At 43.9% G+C, this 24,932-nt stretch overlaps 1 protein-coding gene across 2 annotated transcripts; it reads right to left on the bottom strand.

Annotated features, from left to right (window-relative positions):
• Nucleotides 1-921: 921 nt before the first annotated feature.
• Nucleotides 922-20,310, bottom strand: LOC121534845 (gamma-butyrobetaine dioxygenase-like). 2 transcript variants are annotated; one of them, XM_041841428.2, is made up of 8 exons: nucleotides 20,226-20,310; nucleotides 18,369-18,852; nucleotides 15,907-16,021; nucleotides 4,847-5,045; nucleotides 3,780-3,885; nucleotides 2,914-3,110; nucleotides 1,500-1,666; nucleotides 922-1,224 (listed from the first exon to the last, which is right to left on the bottom strand). In XM_041841428.2, the coding sequence occupies exons 2-8, from the start codon at nucleotides 18,792-18,794 to the stop codon at nucleotides 1,064-1,066; spliced, it is 1,371 nt and encodes a 456-aa protein (XP_041697362.1). In that variant the 5' UTR covers nucleotides 18,795-18,852; nucleotides 20,226-20,310; the 3' UTR covers nucleotides 922-1,063. The 2 variants fall into 2 exon arrangements, with proteins under 2 accessions (XP_041697362.1, XP_041697363.1); XM_041841429.1 differs by lacking the exon at nucleotides 922-1,224 and adding an exon at nucleotides 2,441-2,597 and having other exon boundaries at nucleotides 1,582-1,666.
• Nucleotides 20,311-24,932: the final 4,622 nt, after the last annotated feature.

The following is a 24,932-nucleotide window of genomic DNA, read 5'->3' as shown; positions in this document are numbered from 1 at the left end:
CTATGGATCAATTGATTGAGACCACACTAAATAGTATATTTGCGCACCCAGCGGAGAATCAGAGATGAGGGGTGGCATCGGGCACACATCAATATATAGCCTAATAAGCAACTAACATTGATAAATATTGAAATGTCATCAACTGACAAATTACATGACCCTCCCCTGGACTAGATTAAATATATATATATATATACTAAACCCTCTCCTTGACTGAAATTGAAAAAGCATGACCCTCCCCCAATTTCCCCCAGGTAACCATTATGTACATTTTGATTAATCCCTTAGCAGATGCTTTTATCCAAACTTGCGTGTGCATACATTTTACATATGGAGAGTTATTGTAATGAGAGTTATTAAAAAAGTTTTGATTTGGGGGGGGCTGATACTAGTGCTATACACTATTTTTTTCTTAAGGTTAGATGGCTGAAACTGAACTATACTACTGGATACAATATGACAGAGGTAGAAAATATGTCACAAACTTCATCACCTCTTGTTGATGTGACACCCTTAAGACATTGAGAAGTAGATGTAGTAAAGTGCTATACAACCCTAGGAACAAAGGTACTATAGTCTACCTGCTTCATACAGTAAATTACAGATTCTTCATAGGTATGCTTCTCATATACAGTTTCTATTCCTCTGTTAGCACTTATGAAGGGAAGTGTTCAAGCCTTTTCCCTCAAATTTTCCCCCATCTTCTTGCACTTTGCCCACTTGTCACTCTGTTCAAAAGACCGGCAGCCATCTTGACCCACACAGGGGTAGCCGTAGCCCACTAGACAATTAGCCTCTGCCTCTTTTCCCCGCTCCGAAATTCTATAGATCAGGGCTCTCCAACCCTGTTCCTGGAGAGATACCCTCCTGTAGGTTTTCACTCCAACCCCAGTTGTAACTAAACTGATTAATTCATCTTATCAACCAGCTAATTATTAGAATCAGGTGCACTAGATTAGGGTTGGAGTGAAAACCTCCAGGAACAGGGTTGGAGAAGCCCTGCTGTTGATAGATGCTGTTCTATATAGTTGGAGGAGGCTTGGCTCTGGGGGCTTGGGGGGGTCTAGCTCTCTCCATTGACAGACTTGCAGAGTATCCGCAGGCGAGACATGACTTCGTCCCAGTCCAGGTAGGCTCCCTCCAGGTGTCTCACCCGGTCTGGGTGGCTCAGATAGCTCTTCCGCCCATGGAGCAGGCGCCAGTTGTCAAAGGTAACCAGGTCGCCTGCAGGAGGAGGTGGAGGGATATGCCGACTCAGTACTCACCCATGTTATACAGATACTTCAAGATGAAAGTTAAAACGAATAGGCTACCTCTCATGTGCTACTACAGTATGACACATAAAAGATCACCAGTAGTCATAGACCTCTACAACATTTGTAACTACAATGAATGCAATATTTTACAATGCAATCCTACTCATATTGCCAACTTTTATCCAGGGAAGCGTCACTTTAACTGCTAATCTTGAAGGGGCACACTCATGCACACACACTGACCAGGCTCCATCTTGTAGGTGAGCACGTTTTCTGGTCGCGTCATCAGCTGGACATAGGCCTTGAGGGAGCTGTAGAAGGCCTGGACCTGGTGCAGGGGGAGGTCCAGCACAGAGTCCCTGGTGGCATTGTTGTAGTTGATCCGGACCACCCGCCCATCACTGTCAACACTGCACAGAGAGAGGAGGGGTGCCACTGTGAGTGTGTGTGTGTCAACCTTTAGAAACTATGAAAATGACTCCATGATGGACATCTAGGTCTTGTTGCATAATAAGACTCAGCAGTTGTCAAGTGTCCGATGCTCATATCTGGTACAATCGTATAAGATCAGTAAATAGAAATTCCCACAGTGACCTTGCTTGCTCATTTAAAATAATCTTCTCAACCATCAGTTGCAGGCAATGTTCCCTCAAATTTTTTTGGCCACTGACCAGATTTCACTGAGCAACATTCTGTGCAACTTCCGGGGCGCGTTTACTGTGAACACTGAGTCTGTTCCCGCTTTAAGTTACAGTTTTAACAGTGGCCAAGTAGGCTACTTGATCATAATGTAGGCCTACTAGAGTGGCCTACCATCAAAACCATGGAGAAAAATGCATCCCATAACATTTTAACATGGAAATAGCTGTTCTATCATTCAGCCTACAGTAGCAGCACATGTGTGGTGTACAAAGTAGGTCTACATTCCATGAGACTTTTGAAAAAAACATGCAGAGCTTGACATTAACCTGTTTATCCACTTGTCCTTCAGACAAGGAGGTGATTGAAAATCTTGTGTGGTTTGATGCAAGAAACCACCAAATAAATGCATTATTATTCCCATACCATTATTACAGAGTACCAGACAAATTATGTTACCCTCTGCCTATTGGCTACTTAGCTTATTCAAGACCGTCTCAAAATACAACACTGCCCCTTTAAGACATAAAAAAATAGCTCTTTACCTGACTAGCTTTTCAAAGATGGCTAGAAATGCACACATTTTGTGCTCTTGTAGGAAGCACTGTAGAAAGTTGTGTGAAGTTCAATCTCGTGCTTCTCTGCGCGGGCTGATATTTATTGTGCGCAGCAGTCCGATGGGATCTGCGCGCCTGCACACAGCTTAGAGGGAACATTGGTTGCAGGTTGTGTATTATACATTGATACTGCGGTTTACATTCTGAGCAGCAGATGGCGACACATATCCATCAAGCTCCTAAATCACATCCATGTAGCTTTAAGATCATCCTGAGAATGTAAGTGTGAGTGAGTGAGTGTCCGTGTGTGTGTGTATTTTGGTCCATGTGCTACCTGGAGCAGTTCTAGACTGACCTCCTGTCAGGTCATATTAATATGTAAGCTGAGTGATGGCTCTTATGTGTGTGAAAAACAGACCAATGCATCCATGTCTTATGTATTTTAATGGTGCGGCACTCACTCTATGATGTGGTTCTTGGACTGCACTATGAAGTCGCAGTAGTCGGACCCTGTGTCTGTGAAGTCCACCCGCAGGGAGGTGAGGGTCCTGAAGGCCTCGGGGTCTTCTCTCCTCAGTTGATCTGCCATGTGGAAGCCATCCACCACTTCACTCTCCCCGCCCTCGCCAGCCTGGCACAGGCAATGCAGGAACTGCACCTGCAAACAGCCATACAGGATATTAGTACTGTTGCTAACAGCCATCCCATACAGGATACATACATCTTACAATATGTAGGGGGTGGGGACTTGGTGCAGTAAACTGCTTATATATATACACACAGTACCAGTCAAAAGTTTGGACACACCTACTCATTCAAGGGTTTTTCTTTATTTTTACTATTTTCTACATTGTAGAATAATAGTGAAGACATCAAAACTATGAAATAACACATATGGAATCATGTAGTAACCAAAAAAGTGTTAAACAGATAGATTTGAGATTCTTCAAAGTAGCCACCCTTTGTCTTGATGACAGCTTTGCACACTCTTGGTATTCTCTCAACCAGCTTCATAAAATGCAAATTAATTACCTAAAAATCATACAATGTGATTTTCTGGATTTTTGTTTTAGATTCCGTCTCTCACAGTTGAAGTGTACCTATGATAAAAATGACAGACCTCTACATGCTTTGTAAGTAGGAAAACCTGCAAAATCGGCAGTGTATCAAATACTTGTTCTCCCCACTGTATGTGTGTATGTAGGTGTGTGTGTGTGTGTGTGCAAGAGTGTTTTATCCAGATATGACTCAGGTGTCTGACTGATAGTGGGAAAGGAGAGGATTAATGTAGATTTCATGAAGATGACGGTGGATCCTGTCTACTCACTCCAGGTGGGTAGTGCAGTGCTGGATAGTCAGTGTGGAGACAGAGTTTGCCAGAGGTGTAGGCCACGTTGTTAGCCTGGGGTTTGTCCTGCACCTGCCATGTGTGCCTGAGGAAGGAATGAGAAAAGTTGAGAAAGGTCCATTATTAATGATTATTAACAAATGATCTAATCACAAAAGGTGTTGAGCACTAATGACCAAGGCATTCTCTTTGGAAAGATTAAAAAGGTTCAAGAGCAACAGGACATGGAAAAAGTTACTCATCGTCCTACATTTATAGCATTTGTTAAATGGATGCTGATGAAATAGTATTTCAATTATACTAGGTGTCTTCTTTGCTCTTGGCATGGAGTCTCTGTGCTCAAATATATGCAAAAATGTGCCCTGGTATTTTGTTGTCTCTTGGGTTGTAGATTGTGGAAGACAAATACTGCAGCTTCTTTTTTGTCTTTTTTTTATATATATACAATAAACAAAAACTGCAGCTTCTTTAATGACATTTCTCTTACTTTGGTTCGCAGCTGTTAGCTTCCACTGACCTGGGCTAAACTGCTGGCTGTGGGATGCTTGTTGTTCCAACCTCAGCTTTGATTGAGTGTATGGGGTAATACCTCTGGCTTAATGTCCCCTGGATACATGTTGGACTGGCCTCCCAGTCTTTGTCCCTGTGCAAGCATTACTGAACTAGATCAGTCCCAGTTAAGATGGACTGAGGCCTACCTACCAAAACTCAATTTGGTTGCATGTCCATTAAACTTCTGGTTAATCCAGACTGAAGGCAATAATAGTGAGCGTAGCGTTCAGTCTGGTTTAACCAGGCTGTCCATGTTATCCTCAGTATACAAAGGAGCGGATAGTTGAGAGTAGCAATGGTTTCTATAATTATCATATTTAGGAAAATCGGACATGATGGCAAAGTTCAACAAACGCACCCTAGTGAATCTACTGCGGTGGGAATATAAAGCTGTGTGGAAAATGCAGAGCTTATAGATTCATATGAAATTATATCACCGTGGTTTGGCTTAAGAGTGTATGACGCTAATACAGTCAGAGGGCATGGTTTCTCACCCGTAGAACGTCAGTCGGAGGTATCCGATCCTCTGGCTGAGGCGGGCCACCTGACCCTGCTCCACCGGCGCCCCCTTCAGGTAGACGATGCCCACGCGGCGTAGAGCCAGCAGCCAGGCCAGGGCGGCCTTGTCGTCGTGGAGGACCTCCTCGAAGCTGGCCGTGGGGATCCGCAGCTCTGAGTCCCAGTACACACGCTCTGTGAGAGCCAAGGAGATAGATGCACTTCATTAAAGTATTGTATCATCCTGTATAGTCTGTAGCATTCCGTCCTGTATCGTATCATTGTTTGTCAAAGTTCCCAGGAATCAGGAGGGAATAAGCTGGGAGGGAATCCTTCAACTGAAAATCCTTGAAGCAGGATTTCTGAAAAACCTGGTAAATGTCCGGGAATTTTGCATTGTCAGAATTTTGCCACCAATGTTGACAACTGACAGTTTCTGCTCTGTGCAGTGATTGAACTGCCTGGGGTGCAGGTCGGGGACAGAATAGAATGTCCTGGCTTGTTTGGACACATGGACAGACACCACAGCCTGTCAGTGGACAATGGACTCTAACGGCAATATGTGTAATGCTCCCGGACACTGTACTGTACTGTCTGTACATAATATGTCAGTGTGTCCATGAAACGTTTCCTCCAAGGTGATAAGAGGGAGGCCAGCTCGCTATGGTTGGAATACTCTGTGAGGAGGAAGGGGGAGGGGGAGAGAGGGGTGAGAAGAGTCTCCATTTCTCGACTGACAGCAGTGGAAAAAGCCTCCCAACTGCTTTGCTTCGCATCCAGCTGGCTTCAGCCCTTTTTCCATAGAGGCTCTCTCCAGTGTCTCCTGCATTGCAGACACAGCTGCCGAGCACATTTAGTGTGTGTGGGTGTGTGTAGGTACAAAGCTAGTGCTAATGAATTATTCAAAAACAAACTGAGGGGGTACAACAAACCTCTTCAGTGGCAATTCATCAGGATTAAGTGGAGAGAAAATCCATGTCAGAAAGCTTGACTTTGCATTAACTCAGTTGACGTAATTATTTGTGGCGTAGTCAATGGATTTTTCTCTGTGAGTACATCTATGGTAACACATGGAGTCTCTGTGTGTCTAGGGGCTTATGCAGGAAGATGCTGCAGCTTGATTTTCACTCTGGGGAATGATCCTGACCCTTTTCAGCTGCAACATGAGTCATCGAGATACAATGATACCCTTCACTGATACTGATGACTTAACCCACAGCAGGTTTTTACATCTCCCTTCACGCTGTCATCTCCAAAACAACTCTCTCTGTCAGGATAGGTCAAAAAGTCAAGAAGACCCCCCCCCCCATTCAAACTCTGTAAATGAAGAGGGTTGAAAAATGTTTGGAAGGGAAATAAGATCTTTATTAAAGGCTGGCTGATCTTGAGGGTCACCGACGAAGAGAAGGTTGAAGTATGAGGAACTTCTAGAATAAAGGCTAGTTCCTTCTAAAATTCTAGTATAAAGTACTCCCATGAAATCAGACTAGCCCATAGACACCATTTGACCAGCCGGTATGTATCCGCACACAAAGGGGGACATAAAGTTCTTGGCTAGAGACAGAACGGTGCTTCTGGGACAGAGCCCTGAGGTTTTGGATATCACACGTGACGGAGTAAGCCATAACAGCAGAGCATGTCGTATCGAATTAGGTGTTTTGGCTGAACTTGCCTTCCCCTGTGTAAATGGACATTTTCTTGTCTGGTAAACTTGTCATGTTCGGCTAACATCACTGGTTATCTCCTGATTGAATCAAGATCAGTACTCACTACCTTCACTGTTATGTTTTGAACAAACCGATTTCAATCCTTGAGGGCCAAGAAAAATGAAGAGCGAGAGAATAAGGAGAGAGGAAGGGAGAGACAAATGGAGAGAGAGATTAGAGAGGAGAGAATGAGAGAACGTGGAGTGGAAAGGAGCATAGAGAGAGTCAGAGCAGAGAGAGCTAAACCTGGGTAGGCCCTTTAGTGGGTGATAGATGGGGTAAGAGAGCGGCTGGCTGGGCAGTGGGCCCGGGCTGGGAGGGTTCAGATGGTGCAGGACCCAAAATGTTCTGCTCGAATTCTCACTAAGCGCAAAATCACTGCTCTGATTTCCTGGAACGTGTAGCGTTGGTCCACCAAGCCAATCAGCGATTAGTCTCCCTGACTCCTACATCGTTTCCAGCTGGGGTTAACTGAGATACAATGTCAGGCTGTGTGTGTGTGTGTGTGTTTGAGAGAACTAGTGCCTGTGTCTGTCCTAGTATGTATGTGTAGAAGAACGCAGGAGTTTTTATGTGACACTATTATGCTTGTGTATGTACGCATTATCTGTCTGTTTGATGGGAGCGTGTGTATGCTCACACGTGTATGTGAGTGTATTCGTGTGTGCATAATCCCTTTCCTCCCTTCCGTTGGTCTTGGTCTGCTGCTGTGGCTTTTCCAGACGAGGAAACCTGAAGCTGCGGCTCCTGTTGCTGGCAGGCAGCTGACGGCAGTCTGTCTCTCTCTACCCCCCTCTCTCTCTCGCTCTCTTTACCTTGCTCTCTCCCACCCCCCTGCTCTCTCTCTCCCACCCCCCTCTCTCTCTCTCTCTCTCTCTTTACCTTGCTCTCTCCCCCCACCCCCTCTCTCCCTCTCCCACCCCCCTGCTCTCTCTCCCCCCACCCCCCTGCTCTCTCTCCCCCCCACCACACCCTCCCCCTCTCTCTCAGTCTGCTCTCCTCTGGAGCTGGAAACTCCCAGTACTCTACTTGAGTTGTGGAGTTCTCCAAAAAGCTGCTCTGTGTCAGCAGGGTCTTTCACAATTTTAATCCACTAGGTCAACTTCCTCACAGGGTGAATTGTGGAGTTGAGCTCTTTTGACGCCCCTCTGTTTCGACTGGAGGTATTAGGCGCCGTATTGTATTTGTTGTGAAGGCCTTCACAAACATGGTGGCATTCATCAGTGCTTTCATTGCAAAGGGGGCTGATGCCAGTGAGTGTGCCCACTACAATTATCAGGACAAGCTTGCAGCTGTACTGACATTTTTTAATGAATGGAATTGGGTGTTCTATCGGCCAGTGGAATGTTAACAACTAGATGAATACGGAGGTTTCCACAAAACAACTACAATCCTGTATCCAATCATGTGAGAAGTGAAGTCACATAAACACACACACACACACGTCGCCTGTGGTGTATCACATTGTAGCTGTTGTACTCCTATTTACAAAGGGCCTGCGTCTTAAACTGACGTGGCACAGCTAGTCCTTCTCTGGAGAACGCTGCCAACCCTCCGTCCAATACAACAAACAAACCTTTCTCTGTTTAATGGAGAAACTTGCACCACAGAGCCACCTCTGCCTTCTCAGCTTTAATAAGACAGTGTGTACAGTGTTCTTACTGGAACGCTCAAGAATTCCAAACCGACCCCTCATCCCTACCTCTACCCCATGGTACATTTTATAGATCTGGAAGACTTGGATAGGAGTCAGCAATAATAGCTTGCCCCTCTGGTTATAGCTTGACCTAGCCCTCAGACAGGCTGGATGGAATTTCCCATTTGTTGCTTACACCTATTCAGTCCTTTCAGATCTTTAATATCCTTTTCACTCTACTGAGCAGTAAAGCTGAAATGAGCTGTACTGTGCTGGCCTGGTTACACATCCACCGAAGCATACCATACGCATCCAAGTGTGTGTGTGTATGTCTGTGTTTGTGTATGTCCGTGCGTGTGTGCCGGCTGTGTGTGTGCATGTGCTCAGCGGGGGAGATTCATCTTCAGTGTGTGCGTACATGGAAATGGTGAAGTTTGGGGAAAGACGCGTGTTTTTCCATTGATGCACCACTACAGCTATGTTTTCAGGAGCCTTGATGACTTCTCACACATCGCCACAAGAGCACGTAGGTCCAGAGGGAGTCTACATTCAGACCAGATGAGTCAAGGAAGACACAGACTCCCACTAAGTCAGAGGAAAGACATTAGCCGCTGCATGGATGAGCAGGAACCAATCAAGTCCCATTAGGCCTAACTGAGGCCAAGTCAGGCAGATTATCATAACATTCAGACAGTTTGCTATTTGAGCTGAGGAGAGTATTTTAGATAGCGAACGCAGTGAATGCAATATGTATGCCGTTAAGTAACTATTTAAAAAAATATTAATACTTGTGTTCATCTCTAAGCCAAGCTAGTAATTAATGTCTCATTAAAAAGCGATAAACAATTCTATCCTATTTTATGACCATTTACGAACATTTTATTTTATTTTTATTTCACCTTTATTTAACCAGGTATGCCAGTTGAGAACAAGTTCTCATTTACAACTGCGACCTGGCCAAGATAAAGCAAAGCAGTGCGGAAAAAACAACAACAGCATATGGAATAAACAAAACGTACAGTCAATAACACAATAGAAAATATATATACAGTGTGTGCAAATGTAGTTATGGAGGTAAGGCAATAAATAGGCCATAGTGCAAAATAATTACAATTATAATTTAGTATTAACACTGGAGTGATAGATGTGCAGAAGATGATGTGCAAATAGAGATACTGGGGTGCAAATGAGCAAAATAAATAACAATGTAAATAACAATATGGGGATGAGGTAGTTGGGTGGGCTAATTACAGATGGGCTGTGTACAGGTGCAGTGATCGGTAAGCTGCTCTGACAACTGATGCTTAAAAGATAGTGAGGGAGATAAGTGTCTCCAGCTTCAGAGATTTTTGCAGTTCGTTCCAGTCATTTGCAGCAGAGAACTGGAAGGTATGGCGACCAAAGGAGGTGTTGGCTTTGGGGATGACCAGTGAGATATACCTGCTGGAATGCATACTACGGGTGGGTGTTGCTATGGTGACCAATGAGCTAAGATAAGGTGGGGATTTGCCTAGAAGGGATTTATAGATGACCTGGAGCCAGTGGGTTTGGCGACGAATATGTAGTGAGGGCCAGCCAACGAGAGCGTACAGGTCACAATGGTGGGTAGTATATGGGGCTTTGGTGACAAAACGGATGGCACTGTGATAGACTACATCCAATTTGCTGAGTAGAGTGTTGGAAGCTATTTTGTAAATGACATCGCCGAAGTCAAGGATCGGTAGGATAGTCAGTTTTACGAGGGCATGTTTAGCAGCATGAGTGAAGGAGGCTTTGTTGCGAAATAGGAAGACGATTCTAGATTTAACTTTGGATTGGAGATGCTTAATGTGAGTCTAGAAGGAGAGTTTACAGTCTAACCAGACACCTAGGTATTTGTAGTTGTCCACATATTCTAAGTCAGAGCCGCCGAGAGTAGTGATTCTAGTCGGGCGGGCGGGTGCAAGCAGCGTTCGATTGAAGAGCATGCATTTAGTTTTACTAGCATTTAAGAGCAGTTGGAGGCCATGGAAGGAGTGTTGTATGGCATTGAAGCTCGTTTGGAGGTTTGTTAACACAGTGTCCAATGAAGGGCCAGATGTATACAAAATGGTGTTGTCTGCGTAGAGGTGGATCTGAGAGTCACCAGCAGCAAGAGCGACGTCATTGATATAAACAGAGAATAGAGTCGGCCTGAGAATTGAACCCTGTGGCACCCCCATAGAGACTGCCAGAGGTCCAGACAACAGGCCCTCCGATTTGACACATTGAACTCTATCTGAGAAGTAGTTGGTGAACCAGGCGAGGCATTCATTTGAGAAACCAAGGCTATTTAGTCTGCCAATAAGGATGCGGTGATTGACAGAGTCAAAAGCCTTGGCCAGGTCGATGAAGACGGCTGCACAGTACTGTCTTTTATCGATCGCGGTTATTATATCGTTTAGGACCTTGAGCGTGGCTGAGGTACACCCATGACCAGCTCGGAAACCAGATTGCATAGCGGAGAAGGTACGGTGGGATTCTAAATGGTCGGTGATCTGTTTGTTAACTTGGCTTTCAAATACTTTCGAAAGGCAGGGCAGGATGGATATAGGTCTGCAACAGTTTGGAGTCTAGAGTGTCACCCCTTTTGAAGAGGTGGATGACCGCGGCAGCTTTCCAATCTCTGGGGATCTCAGACCATACGAAAGAGAGGTTGAACAGGCTGGTGATAGGGGTTGCGACAATTTCGGTGGCTAATTTTAGAAAGAAAGGGTCCAGATTGTCTAGCCCAGGGTTGGCTGAGTGTGCTAACGCAGTGAATAACTCAAACTTAGGGAGGAGGCTTCTGATGTTAACATGCAAGAAACCAAGGCTTTTGCGATTACAGAAGTCAACAAATGATAGCGCCTGGGGAGCAGGAGTGATACTGGGGGCTACAGGGCCTGGGTTAACCTCTACATCACCAGAGGAACAGAGGAGTAGAATAAGGATACGGCTAAAGGCTTTAAGAACTGGTCTTCTAGTGCGTTGGGTACAGAGAAGGGGCCGATTTCCGGGCGTTGTAGAATAGATTCAGGGCATTATGTACAGACAAGGATATGGAAGGATATGAGTACAGTGGAGGTAAACCTAAGCGTTGGTAAAGATGAAAGAGAAAGCATCACTGGAGGCACCGATTGAGCCGGTCTCCACGTGTGTGGGGGGTGGGACAAAGGATCTATCTGAGACAGGTTGAGCAGGACTGGGGGCTCTACATTGAAAAAGTACAGTTAGAACTAACCGAAACAGCAATAGGCAAGGCATATTGACATGGGAGATAGGCATAAAGCAGTCACAGGTGTTATTCGAGAGAGCTAAGACAACAGCTGGTAATGGCGACGAAAGTTTGAGCTGAGGCTAAACAGATCAACAGGATGGGGTACTGTATAAAGGAACAGTCCAGCAGGCATCAGCTGTGTAGCTGAGTGATCATAAGGTCCAGAGAACAGCAATAAGTAAATCCGGGAGCAGTTCAGTGGCTGCTACGCTACAGGCATGGCTGTTGATTGCGTGTGCTAGCGGGCCAGGGCTAGCAGATAGATCTTCATGGTCGTCGCAACGGGAAGCCTGTTGAAACCACATCAGACGATTACGTCGGCAGACCAGTCGTGATGGATCGGCGGGGCTCCGTGTCAACACTAGGAGGTCCCGTCCGGTTGACAGAGAGGTAGATAGCCGGGAGATGGGCCTGGCTCGAGGCTAGCTCAAGGCTAACTTGGGTTAGCTTCAGGACAGTGGTGGTTAGTCGTGATTAGCCAACAACGACAATAGCCATTCGGTTACAGCTAGCTAGTTGCGACGATCCGTTGTTGTTAAGGTCCAGTGATTCAGTGATTCCGGCAGAAAATCCGATATGCTCTGGCTCGATAGCGTGATGTGCAGACTGGCCGATAATTGTCCAGGCTAGAGCTGGCTGGTAGGTAGTGCAGGCCACGGCCACGGACAATGGTGAAGACGGCTAACGGTGGCTAATAGCAAGTAGCTAGTTAGCTGGCTAGTTTCAGCCAGAGGTTCTGGATAAAAATGTATGAAGAAATAATAGAATCCGTTCCACATTGGGTGAGGCGGGTTGCAGGAGAGTATATTTAGTTAAAGGATGGAAAGTGAGATTGAGAAATATATACGAAAAAGACATAAAATAAAATAAAAGGCTATTTACATGAGGACACTACAGAAAACACGACCGCACTGCTATGCCATCTTGGATCTCTACACTAGAGCAGAATGTTCAATTCCTTGGTGGCCAAACAAGGAGTTTTTTTAAGGACAGTCTTAAGGATCTATCTCATTATACCACTAACAACTGTCCAAGAGTCAGATTAGGCCTGTTTATCTCATGAAGGGATGCTTTAAAATGATGCAAGGTGAGCTGATCCAAAATCTGCAGGGAAGAGTGACTCAGTAGGCACTACGGTAGTGACCAAGCAGACAGTGAGTAAAGGTGTTGACACATTGACACATTTACTGGCAGCAGTGGTGGAGAAGAGTCCAGAGGAAGATGTGTGAGAAAAGACTGTGGCTTCTTGGATAAGCCAGCCAACACTGCTTCGTCACCTCACGGTAGGTAAAAGGCTCAAAGTATGCGAGCCAGAAAGCGAGAAAACACCACTTCACTCACCGAGGGAAATCCTTAACCTCCTCAAGCATTCAAAGAGAGCTGAAGGACATGATAGTACCGGTTTACAGGCTTTATTACTGTTCACAGGAGGCGGCGAGTTGGAACATTTGATAAACATACAGAAGATAATGACTACTTCACTCTTAGAATAAAAGGTGCTTCCTAGAACCTAAAAGGGTAATTCGGCTGTCCCCATAGGAGAACCCTTTGAATAATCATTTTAGGTTCCAGGTCAAACCCTTTTGGGTTACATATAGGACCCTTTCCCCAGAGGTTTTTACATGGCACCCAAAAGGATTCTACGTGGAACCAAAAAGGGTTCTCCCTGGAACCAAAAAGGGTTATTTTATGGGGACAGCCAAAGTACCCTTTTGGAACCCTTTTTTCTAAGTGTACTGATAATGTTAATAATGTAGGCCTAGATAGATAATGCCTAATAATAATGGTAATAATAACTAAACTACTGTTGGAACTACTTCAATATAACAAGTACTATCCGGTATTTCAATTGGGGGGGTGATTGAAACAGATTGTGTTTCAGAAACCGAAAACGACTATTGTACCATTCCTAAAATGCCCTTGGAATAAGAAGGAAAAACAACTCGCGGTTGCTAAGGCCCTCAGTAAGATTAAAAGGAAGTGTGAACACTAACAAATATAATGATGAATATAATGACAAACACTGCTTGTAGATTCCAATCTCCCTGTGCAAAAACAAGTCTTTGTGTTTGTTTGTATACTATACACACTATGGCCTAAAGCCTAGCCGATTGAGTGAGGTCAGAAGTTTGGCTTTAAAATAGTGTCTCTAAGCATCCACTTCTCCTCAGGTTCCCTTTAATCAGTATTCCATATGGTGGAGGCAGAGGAGGGGAGTTAAACAGGACTGCACACAGACTTTAATAATAATATAATAATATGCCATTTAGCAGACGCTTTTATCCAAAGCGACTTACAGTCATGCGTGCATTAATTTTTTTTGTGTACGTGTGGTCCCGGGGATCGAACCCACTACCTTGGCGTTACAAGCGCCGTGCTCTACCAGCTGAGCTACAGAGGACCACAGACTTCACCCCTTGCCGAAGGTCTCAAGTTATTAAGCTATTTCACATACAGCCGCTGCATACCTCAGCGATGTAGTCTGGTCTACATGTGTGAAAGCGACATCCTCTGGGCTAGAGATTGACAGGCTGCACACTTTGACAGCAGCAGCAGTGTCTGGGGAACACCATATCATTAGAAATGATTGGGGGCATGTGGTCCCGGAGGTTGATCTAGTGGTCAACACAGCCGCCTCGAGACTAAACGTGCCCCCCAACAACATACTGTCCATTCTTCCACTCATTTCCATGCTGTGTAAATACATGAAATAGAAGTAAATGGTTAGGGGGAAACTCCTAATTCCTACAAACACCAAAGGACAAAAAACAAGTGAGGTGTGATTCAGTCAGTAACACCCCCACAGTTCATATTATCATATTGACCTCGGCATCTCCCGCGTGTGCTACACTTTCACAATCTTCCCGGTCTTTTAGGAAAAAGTACAGATATTCCAAACTAGGCCCATGTCTGTGAGTGGAGTGGAGTGGAGTGGAGTGGAGTGGAGTGGAGTGGATGAGTGAGTGAGTGAGTGAGTGAGTGAGAGCGGGAGAGCGGGAGAGGGGAGAGGGGAGAGGGGAGAGGGGAGAGGGGAGAGGGGAGAGAGAGGCCTATAGGGAGCTAGGTAGGGATGTGAACAAAACTTGAGTAACAAAACTTCCAGATGTGAACATTATTCACCATCCATCTAAAAATGAAAACTTTTCCAGGTTTTTCTGGCAGGAGGAATTTGACCAGACCTCAGGAGGATATAATTAAACCCAGAGACAGGGGGGCTGGTGCGTGTGTGTGTGTGTGTGAGAGAGAGAAAGAAAGAAAGGGCGCACAGAGCCAGACAGAACATGAGCTAAACTCTGTCTAGTAGGAGCACTCCTGGTGCTGAGCTAGCAACAGTTGAAGAACAGAAACCCTGCACTGACAAAGTGTGTGTGTGTAAGTGTGTGCGTCGGTGTGGGGGGGGGGGACCTCTTACACCTGTACTAAAGGAGAGAAGGGAGGGGGGGTGAGGAGTTTGCAATCCACACACACTGCCTTTAGTCACTCTAGAGTGGAGACAAAGCAGCAGCCACTCTAACCTGTGGGTCCTTCAGGGCCACGTGTGGAAACACCATCTAGTCTCTCCTCAGTTGAAATGCAGCTACAGCTTTCATTTCACTTTTACTACAGCCTTGTACACTGCTCTTTCCATGACATACTGTAGACTGACCAGCTGGAAGCTATGATCCATTATTGATGTCACTTGTTAAATCCACTTCAATCAATGTAGATGAAGGGGAGGAGACAGGTTAAAGAAGGACTTTTAAGCCTTGAGACAATTACGACACAGCGTGTGGTGCATGAAATGTATTCTTGGATGTTATTCTTGTTACACAGTCTGTGCTCAACCCTTAGCTTCCCAGCTGACCATTTAGAAAACTTGTAACAAGCAAATACTGATATACAGTAAATACGCTTATTCATATCAATAATGTTTTTCTAAAGTTTTCTTGTGGCCTGTAGCATATGTTTTTTAAACAACTGAAAATGTATGGCACAAAGAAAATGTCAATCAAAAAGTAACATTGGAATTTGCACAACAGGATGCTTGGTTTAAGTCCTGTATGAGGGCACAGACCCTTCATTCTTTTCAGATAAATTCTTCAGGGATGTTTTCAAGAACGAAAAGCATTTATCTCATGGGTCTTCAGAGCACTGTAGCAGTCAGCTACTGCTAGACTAGACTAGCCAAATATAGAATGGACACTGTCAGCATGACTGAATTGGCATTGTGTGTGTGTGTGTGTGTGTGTGTGCGCACGTGTACTGTAGCAGTGAATTTAAATAAACAGAGACACATGCTCAACACAAACGAACAGCTATGAAACTACACAGGCCCTACCAGTTTGGGATTGGATCAAATTCAATAATAAAGGATTTATCCTGATTTATTCCAGAATATTTACTTTCAGCAATAGTGGTGAAGTTGCCATATAGCAGTCCTCGGCGTAATAGTCTTACCGTTTAGGAAGAGCTCCTCTTGTAGGGCTTGTCTGGCAGCAGGAGAGAAGCACCGTTTCCTCAGCCATTCTGGGTCAAACTCGCTGGTGTGCTGGTCCGGCCACACTATGGACACCTGAGGACAACCACAGAGGTTGTTTAAGGGTTTGCGTGAGAAAGGCAGCTCACACTAGTGTAGCACATGCGCCAGCGAATAGCTAGCTTTTCACGTGGCGGCGACTGATAAGACCCTTCAGGAAGGTGGTCATGTGTGCTAGCAGGGCAGAGGTCCCGAGTTCGCGCCAGGTATGGGCCGAATCGGGAGAAAGTGGTACTCGCTAAGCAACCAGCGTGATGGCCTTTACACTAGCAACAATATTGCCATCTACACTGAACAAAAATATAAATGCAACATGTAAAGTGTTGGTCCCACGTTTCATGAGCTGAAATAAAAAGAGCCCAACATTTTTCCATACGCACAAAAATCGTATTTCTCTCAAATGTTGTGGACAAATTTGTTTACATCCCTGTTAGTGAGCATTTATCCTTTGCCAAGATAATCCATCCACCTGACAGGTGTGGCATATTAAGAAGCTGATTAAACAGCATGATCATTACACAGGTGCAGCTTGTGCTGGGGACAAAAAAAGGCCACTAAAATGTGCAGTTTTGTCACACAACACAATGCCACAGATTTCTCATGTTTTGAGGGAATGTGCAATTGGCATGCTGACTGCAGGAATGTCCACCAGAACTGTTGCCAGAGAATATAATGTTCATTTCTCTATCATAAGCCGCCTCCAACATTGTTTTACAGAATTTGGCAGTACGTCCAACCGGCCTCATAACCGCAGACCACATGTATGGGCTGTGTGGGCGAGCGGTTTGCTGATGTCAACGTTGTGAACCTAGTGCCCCATGGTGGCAGTGGGGTTATGGTATGGGCAGGCATAAGCTACGGACAACGAACACGATTGCACTTTATCTATTTGAATGCACAGAGATACGGTGACAAGATCCTGAGGCCCATTGTCGTGCCATTCATCCACTGCCATTACCTCATGTTTCAGCATAATAATACACAGCCCCATGTCACAAGGATCTGTACACAATTCCTGGAAGCTGAAAATGTCCCAGTTCTTCCATGGCCTGCATACTCACCAGACATGTCACCCATTGAACATGTTTGGGATGCTCTGGATCGTGGGTCACCAACAGATGCATATCTACAGTACCAGTTCATAGTTTGGACACTACTCATTCAAGGGTTTTTCTTTATTTTTACTATTTTCTACATTGTAGAATAATAGTGAAGACATCAAAACTATGAAATAACACACATGGGATCATGTAGTACCCCAAAAAGTGTTAAACAAATATATTTTATATTTGAGATTCTTCAAAGTAACCACCCTTTGCCTTGATGACAGCTTTGCATACTCTTGTCATTCTCTCAACCAGGTTCATGAGGTAGTCACCTGGAATGCATTTAAATTAACAGGTGTGCCTTGTTAAAAGTTCATTTGTGGAATTTATTTCCTTCTTAATGCGTTTGAGCCAATCAGTTGTGTTGTGACAAGGTAGGGGTGGTATACAGAAGATAGCCCTATTTGGTAAAAGATCAAGTCCATATTATGGCAAGAACAGCTCAAATAAGCAAAGAGAAACGACAGTTCATCATTACTTTAAGACATGAAGCTCAGTCAATCCGGAAAATATCAAGAACAAGTTTCTTCAAGTGCAGTCGCAAAAATCATCAAGCGCTATGATGAAACTGGCTCTCATGAGGACCGCCACAGGAATGGAAGACCCAGAGTTACCTCTGCTGCAGAGGATAAGTTCATTAGAGTTACCAGCCTCAGAAATTGCAGCCCAAATAAATGCTTCACAGAGTTCAAGTAACAGACACATCTCAACATCAACTGTTCAGAGGAGACTGCGTGAATCAGGCCTTCATGGTCGAATTGCTGCAAAGAAACCACTACTAAAGGACACCAATAATAAGAAGAGACTTGCTTGGGCCAAGAAACACGAGCAATGGACATTAGACCGGTGGAAATGTGTCCTTTGGTCTGGAGTCCAAATTTGAGATTTTTTGGTTACAACCGCTGTGTCTTTGTGAGACGCAGAGTAGGTGGACGGATGATCTCTGCATGTGTCATTCCCACCGTGAAGCATGGAGGAGGTGTGATGGTGTGGGGGTGCTTTGCTGGTGACACTGTTGGTGATTTATTTAGAATTCAAGGCACACTTAACCAGCATAGCTACCACAGCATTCTGCAGCGATACGCCATCCCATCTGGTTTGCGCTTAGTGGGACTATCATTTGTTTTTCAACAGGACAATGACCCAATACACCTCCAGGCTGTGTAAGGGCTATTTGACCAAGAAGGATTGGCACTGATATATGGCCAGTTCTACATTTTCTTCCTTATGGTTACATTTAGAATTGGGGAAAGATAAGTTCATCCAAGATATTTTACCTTGTTGTTGTCAGTGACCTGGACCCGGTCGACCCCAGTGTGGATGTCCAGCTGGGAGAGCAGCAGGCTGCGGGCCTGGGCCGACTGCAGGGTACACAGCGGGCATTGACAGTTGTCCCTAAGCCATGTGTACGGGTACAGGCTCTGAACGCTGTCCTCCCACTCCACCTCCAGCAGCCTTTCCTGCTCCAGGGCCCGGACCTGCCTCACCCCAGGGCTGTCCCCCAGGGCGGTGGAGGGGAGCGGGGCAGGTGCCTGGGTCCCGTGCCCACGGAGCTGCCTCCAGGTCAGGTGAAGAGAAGGAGATGGAGAGATGGCGGCTGCCCATCCAGGCCTACCCCCAGCCGTCAAGGCACGGCAGGCCAAGACGGAGCTTCGCTTGAGCATGGTCGAAAGGGTGCATCGTGCTATAGTGGTCGTCCACATCCTCGAACCGGGACCTCCGGATGAGCTGCGTCTCCAGAGCAGAAGGGTTGTCGGAAAGCTGGCAGGGGAATACAAATAAATGTGGTTATATAAGGGTTTACAATCTCAATAGGTGATTATTGCTGCATTGGTTTATTATACCTTGCGTCACCTCTTCTTATAAAATGACCTAATAAAACAAGAGGAAAAAACACAGCCATGCAAGTGCCAGTGGGCCTTAACACAGTCACAGCCAAGGTAACTAAGACACATCATTAGGTTTTTCTGATGTTCCGAAGACTAAAAGTCTTTGTGGATATTTTTATGCCACAACACACACCAGGACAGTACATTCTGGGTTTCAAGTCAACATAAATATTCCAAAGGTTAATATGGGTACAGGTCAGGACACATGTAGGCTTGTATTACTTGTTTTTTCTTACTTTTATTTAGAATTTATTTAGAATTATTGTTTTAATGTATTGTATTTCCTAGGCATATTTCACCATAAATTGAATTAATTTAAATCGTTTGATTTAAATAGGCTAGTTTGAGGCAAAAGGTTTAATAATACTAAATGCACCTTACTACCACACTGATGAAGAGAATAGGACCTTGCAACTTTTTGTATCCAAAATTACTTTCATTTGTCATTACAAGCGCGACAACGTTGGGTCGTCACTAGTTACCACAGCCACAAAGTCATAAACCCCTCCTATTTCTCCCACTGATCTTCTTAAATGTGATTTTAAACATTACCCTAACCTTAAAACACACTGCTAACCCTAATCTTACATTAAGCAAAAAGCAACAAAAAAAAAATGCATGTGGCTGTGCTATCTAGTGGAAACCACAACATTGCGCGATACAATAAAATAACGTTACTGTTATATCTGTGATACAATTACATTGCATGTTTCCGCTTTGGAATCTAGGTGAAAGTTCAAGACATGGGCAAGCGTCCCGGAAGCAGCTCGCGCCAGATTTACAAAAAAGGCTAATATATATAATAGATTGCTTTATTTTGTCATTCCCTACTTTGAGAAACCTTACAAACGATATACTTTTAACATTTGTACTTATGCAAGTCTGAACTGCTAGGCTAGGTATACTGTAGCTATCTGCCCAGGCTAGCTCTCTTTCTACTACTAGCTACCTTAGTTAGCTACTATTACCATTTAATTTAGCCTCCAATGACAAAATAGTTGACATTAGACGCTCGCTTGCTGACATTAATTGAATGATTTACGAAAAGCCAGTGTTTGTAGCGAGCTAGCTAGTACCGCTGTCTCCACATACATGGAGACAGCGAGCTAACATAACTCCTTTACCTAAATAATAATATATAACTTTCACTACGCAACCAGACATTCCAGTGACAACACATGCTATATTTACCGGCAACATTACAATATGTAGTATCTAAAAAAGTATTATGAAAAATTGATGTACCTGTATTATTTTGGTAGGCTTCTGAACGTTTGAATGTGCTTTGTCAAGGAAGCGTCTATCCTAAATGCAGTGCGGACTTTCAAACTAGGGGAAAGGTTAGGTTAGCACGTGGGTATATGACATAACCACTGTCGTTGTGGGGGCATCAGAGATGGTGAGTCAGTGAACTTTGCTGACATGACACTAACAGACCAGGGTTATAGTCCCCCAATATCAAGGTTGGGAACTTAGGAAGTCGATCACAATTAGAATAGCTTTTAATTAATCTTTCAAGAAACACTCCACATCATTCTCCCACTTGGATTGCATATTACAGAATATGGCAGAGCAATCCCTTACCTCTCAGCTCTTCAGTTGTGTCAGTGAGACAGTTTGGACTTGTCCAGTGTAGTTGGTCAGTAACAGGTTGAATTAAACTAGCCTGTGGGTTGGAACTTGGTGCTTAAAATTATATTCACACCACTCAGAACCCTGTTAGTGGAGAGTTACAGTATTCAAATTATATCCTAATAAGGTACAAACAATTTCATGGAGCCTGCATAAACAGTAACCTACATGAACTCCACAATATGTTTTAAATGTTGTGCAGTTCCATTGGTGAAAGTAAGTAAGCCCAGGATGTTGAACAATTCACTTTATCAGAGACTTTAAATCATATGACAAACAAGTTGTCTTTGCTCTGTTACAACATGTAGAAAAAAGCCATTGCCTAAAGAAAAAAATAAGCAAACACATTTGGTTTTCACCAAAAGGCATGTGGGAGACTCCCCAAACATATGGAAGAAGGTACTCTGGTCAGATGAGACTAAAATTGAGCTTTTTGGCCATCAAGGAAAACGCTATGTCTGGCGCAAACCCAGCACCTCTCATCACCCCGAGAACACCATCCCCACAGTGAAGCATGGTGGTGGCAGCATCATGCTGTGGGGATGTTTTTCATCGGCAAGGACTGGGAGACTGGTCAGAATTGAAGGAATGATGGATGGCGCTAAATACAGGGACATTCTTGAGGGGAAACCTGTTTCAGTCTTCCAGAGATTTGAGACTGGGACAGAGGTTCATCTTCCAGCAGGACAATGACCCTAAGCATACCGCTAAAGCAACACTTGAGTGGTTTATGGGGAAACATTTAAATGTCTTGGAATGGCCTAGTCAAAGCCCAGACCTCAATCCAATTGAGAATCTGTGGAATGACTTAAAGATTGCTGTTCACCAGCGGAACCCATCCAACTTGAAGGAACTGGAGCAGTTTTGCCTTGAAGAATGGGCAAAAATCCCAGTGGCTAGATGTGCCAAGCTTATAGAGACATACCCCAAGAGACTTGCAGCTGTAATTGCTGCAAAAGGTGGCTCTACAAAGTATTGACTTTGGGGGAGGGTGAATAGTTATGCACGCTTAAGTTTTCAGTTTTTCTGTCTTATTTCTTGTTTTTCACAAGATAAAATATTACCGGCTAACGAAAAACCCTGGTCTATGACAGTGGTGGAAAAAGTACTCAATCGTCATACTTGAGTAAAAGTAAAAAGTAAATGTTATACATTAAATTCCTTATATTAAGCAGTGGTGGAAAAAGTACCCAAAAGCCATACTTGAGTAAAAGTAAAGATACCTTACTGGAAAATGACTGAAAAGTCCTCCTGTAGCTCAGTTGGTAGAGCATGGTGCTTGCAACGCCAGGGTTGTGGTTTCGATTCCCATGGGGGTCCAGTATGAAAAATGTATGCACTCACTAACTCTAAGTCGCTCTGGATAAGAGCGTCTGCTAAATGACTAGAATGTAAATGTATCCTTCCTATTACAGGATACTGGCCTGCATCTGAAGTCCATGCATTGGAATCTTCCAAGGTGGAAAAACAGCATTAGGCAAGAGATTTTTATTCTGTTTCCATGATCATGAATACCAAGGGATTATAAATACCAGGATAATAAACAATAAAGTACATCATGTTTCTAATAAATCAACTAGAGCAATGCCAAGAGTAAACCTATGAACATTGTGTTCTCACTGGCCCAATTGCTCATATCGCTTTTGCATGCACAGAGCCTGAGACTTCTGTCAGGCTACCACCAGGGTTGGGATCAATTCCATTTCAACTCAGTAATTTCAGGAAATTAAATGCAATGTATTGAGTTGGAAATCAACCGCATTATTACACATCAAGCCATGAATTAGGGTATTTCAAATCTTGTCAATCAAGACATGTGACATTTAGATGTCTATATGTAGCCTACTGTATGTAACACATTGAGCATTACAGATCTACTTTTTGTGTCACCATAGGTCTAGAGAAGTGGTTCCCAAACTGTGGGGTGAGGGGTCGGCAGTTACGTTAGCCTTCTTCTAAAATGGATAAAATAAATACAAATCCTCAATCTACACACAATACCCCATAATGACGAAGTGAAAACATTTTAGCAAATGTATTAAAAATAAAAATCAGAAATACCTTATTTACATAAGTATTCAAACCCTTTGCGATGAGAATAGAAATTGAGCTCAGGTGCATCCTGTTTCCATTGATCATCCTTGAGATGTTTCTACAACTTAATTGGAGTCCACCTGTGGTAAATTCAATTGATTGGACATGATTTGGAAAGGCGAACACACCTGTCTATATAAGGTCCCACAGTGGACAGTGCATGTCAGAGCATAAACCAAGCCATGAGGTCGAAGGAATTATCCGTAGAGCTCAGAGACAGGATTGTATTGAGGCACAGATCTGGGGAAGGGTACCAAAAAATGTCTGCAACATTGAAGGTCCCCAAGATCACAGTGGCCTCCATCATTCTTAAATCAAAGGAGTTTGGAACCACCAATACTATTCCTAGAGCTGGCCACCCAGCCAAACTGAGCAATCAGGGGACAAGGGCCTTGGTCAGGGAGGTGACCAAGAACCCGATGGTCACTCTGACAGAGCTCTAGAGTAGAGTGGCCAGACGGAAGCCACTCCTCAGTAAAAGGCACATGACAGCCCACTTGGAGTTTGCCGAAAGGCACCTAAAGACTCTCAGACCATGAGAAACAAGATTCTCTGGTCTGACGAAACCAAGATTGAACTCTTTGGCGTCACGTCTGGAGGAAACCTGGCACCATCCCTATGGTGAAACAAGGTGGTAGCAGCATCATGCTGTGGGGATGTTTTTCAGCGGCAGGGACTGGGAGACTAGTCAGGATGGAGGTAAAGATGAACAGAGCAAAGTACAGAGAGATCCTTGATGAAAACCTGCTCCAGAGCGCTCAGGACATCAGACTCGGGCGAAGGTTCACCTTCCAACAGGATAATGACCCTAAGCACACAGCCAAGACAACACAGGAGTTACTGTCTGCTACTTACCTGGTATTGACTTAGAAAATACTTTAAACAATAGTAACTACATTGTAATAGAATACTAATTATCTTCCGATACTATTTGTAGCCAGGTAGTTTCCATTTGTGTTTAATTATTTTATGAAAGTGCTAGATGATATACTGTTACATGAGTAATGTAAGTTCTGCGAGAGAACATGTTAACTCGTCTCCCCTCTAACAACCTACTCCTCAATGCAACAGCAGACAAACTATGTAATCCAAGGCACATGACTGTCTGTGAGACCAAGACTGCTTTAGTCCACTGAGCAAAAGCCTAGGCATTTGATCTGGGAGCTAACACAAGTCTGCAGGTCACAATTATGAGGGATCATTTCCAGCAATTCTAGGCTATTCCTCCCTCTTGCCTGGCTCTCCTTGCAAATGCACACAGACTACTTCCTCATGGGAAAACACAGTGGTGTGTGTGCATGTGCAGTTTACTCACAGCAGTACTCAAAGCCTTGTAATAAAACACTTATTGGTGGGCATGTAGGAGCACTTTGAAGTAAGCCCTTAGAATCTTTGTAAAGTTGCTAACTACCATTTGTCCTCGAAAGCTGTGCAAATCACTGGTTTCACCAGCTGTAGTTCAGTCTTGTCTATAATAACGAGGTGTCCCAACATCTGAGTACAACGTCAAACACAAAATCTTTATTTAAAAACGGAACACACAAAACCTTTTAGGAATGTTGCCACAGACATCAGTGTTTGAAGTCCATGAGTGCTGCCTGCAGTCTTAAGTATTTATCATACTTGTTGCCTTATATATCATTTCGAAAAGAAAAACAATAGATACTGCAGATATTGAATAAACATACAAAAAATATACAAAAATAACGAGTACAATTAAGCTCTTCTGTCACACAGATATTGACACGCACAGCATTTATTCCAATAACATGCTCTGAACATTTCCTCAAATTATATTGCATCCACAAAATGGCAAAGGAATATACATCTCATAAGTCACAACTTTATACGTTTACCAAAGTAAAGAATTGTTCAAAGTATTATTTAAAACTCTTGTTAATTGGTCTTACTGTAAAAAGAAAAATGCTAATTGTGATGCATTGTAAACATTTCAATAATTTCCAGCCATATTCACTCAACTGAAGGCAAGATTTCTCAGAGATACATGCTGCCAAGTGGATTCTGTAGGCCTACGTCACATACTTTATAAATAACACCTGTTGCAACTGTTAGACAACGTCATCGCTATGAATGAATAGTCATCTTTGAAATCTCCCGTCAGAGCAAGGCATAGACAATTATCAATTGCAAAGACATTTTAACGCAACGCCATATTGCAAATGCCCAAATAATGTTGCCACAAGTAAACGCATAGTCCTACCCCCC

Source organism: Coregonus clupeaformis, chromosome 21 (assembly GCF_020615455.1).
Source record: "Coregonus clupeaformis isolate EN_2021a chromosome 21, ASM2061545v1, whole genome shotgun sequence".
In the NCBI taxonomy this organism is placed as follows: domain Eukaryota; kingdom Metazoa; phylum Chordata; class Actinopteri; order Salmoniformes; family Salmonidae; genus Coregonus; species Coregonus clupeaformis.
This window is presented reverse-complemented; position numbering and strand designations above follow the sequence as displayed.

What these genes read in the sequence shown, in the direction of transcription:
- LOC121534845 (XM_041841428.2), bottom strand. Translation starts at nt 18,794, where the DNA reads ATGTGGACGACCACTATAGCACGATGCACCCTTTCGACCATGCTCAAG. An exon ending in TCCAAGAACCACATCATAGA is followed by an intron (nt 1,667 to 2,913) that starts GTGAGTGCCGCA and finishes CTCTCTGTGCAG; the next exon opens with TGTTGACAGTGATGGGCGGG. An exon ending in CACCTACAAGATGGAGCCTG is followed by an intron (nt 1,225 to 1,499) that starts GTCAGTGTGTGT and finishes CTCCTCCTGCAG; the next exon opens with GCGACCTGGTTACCTTTGAC.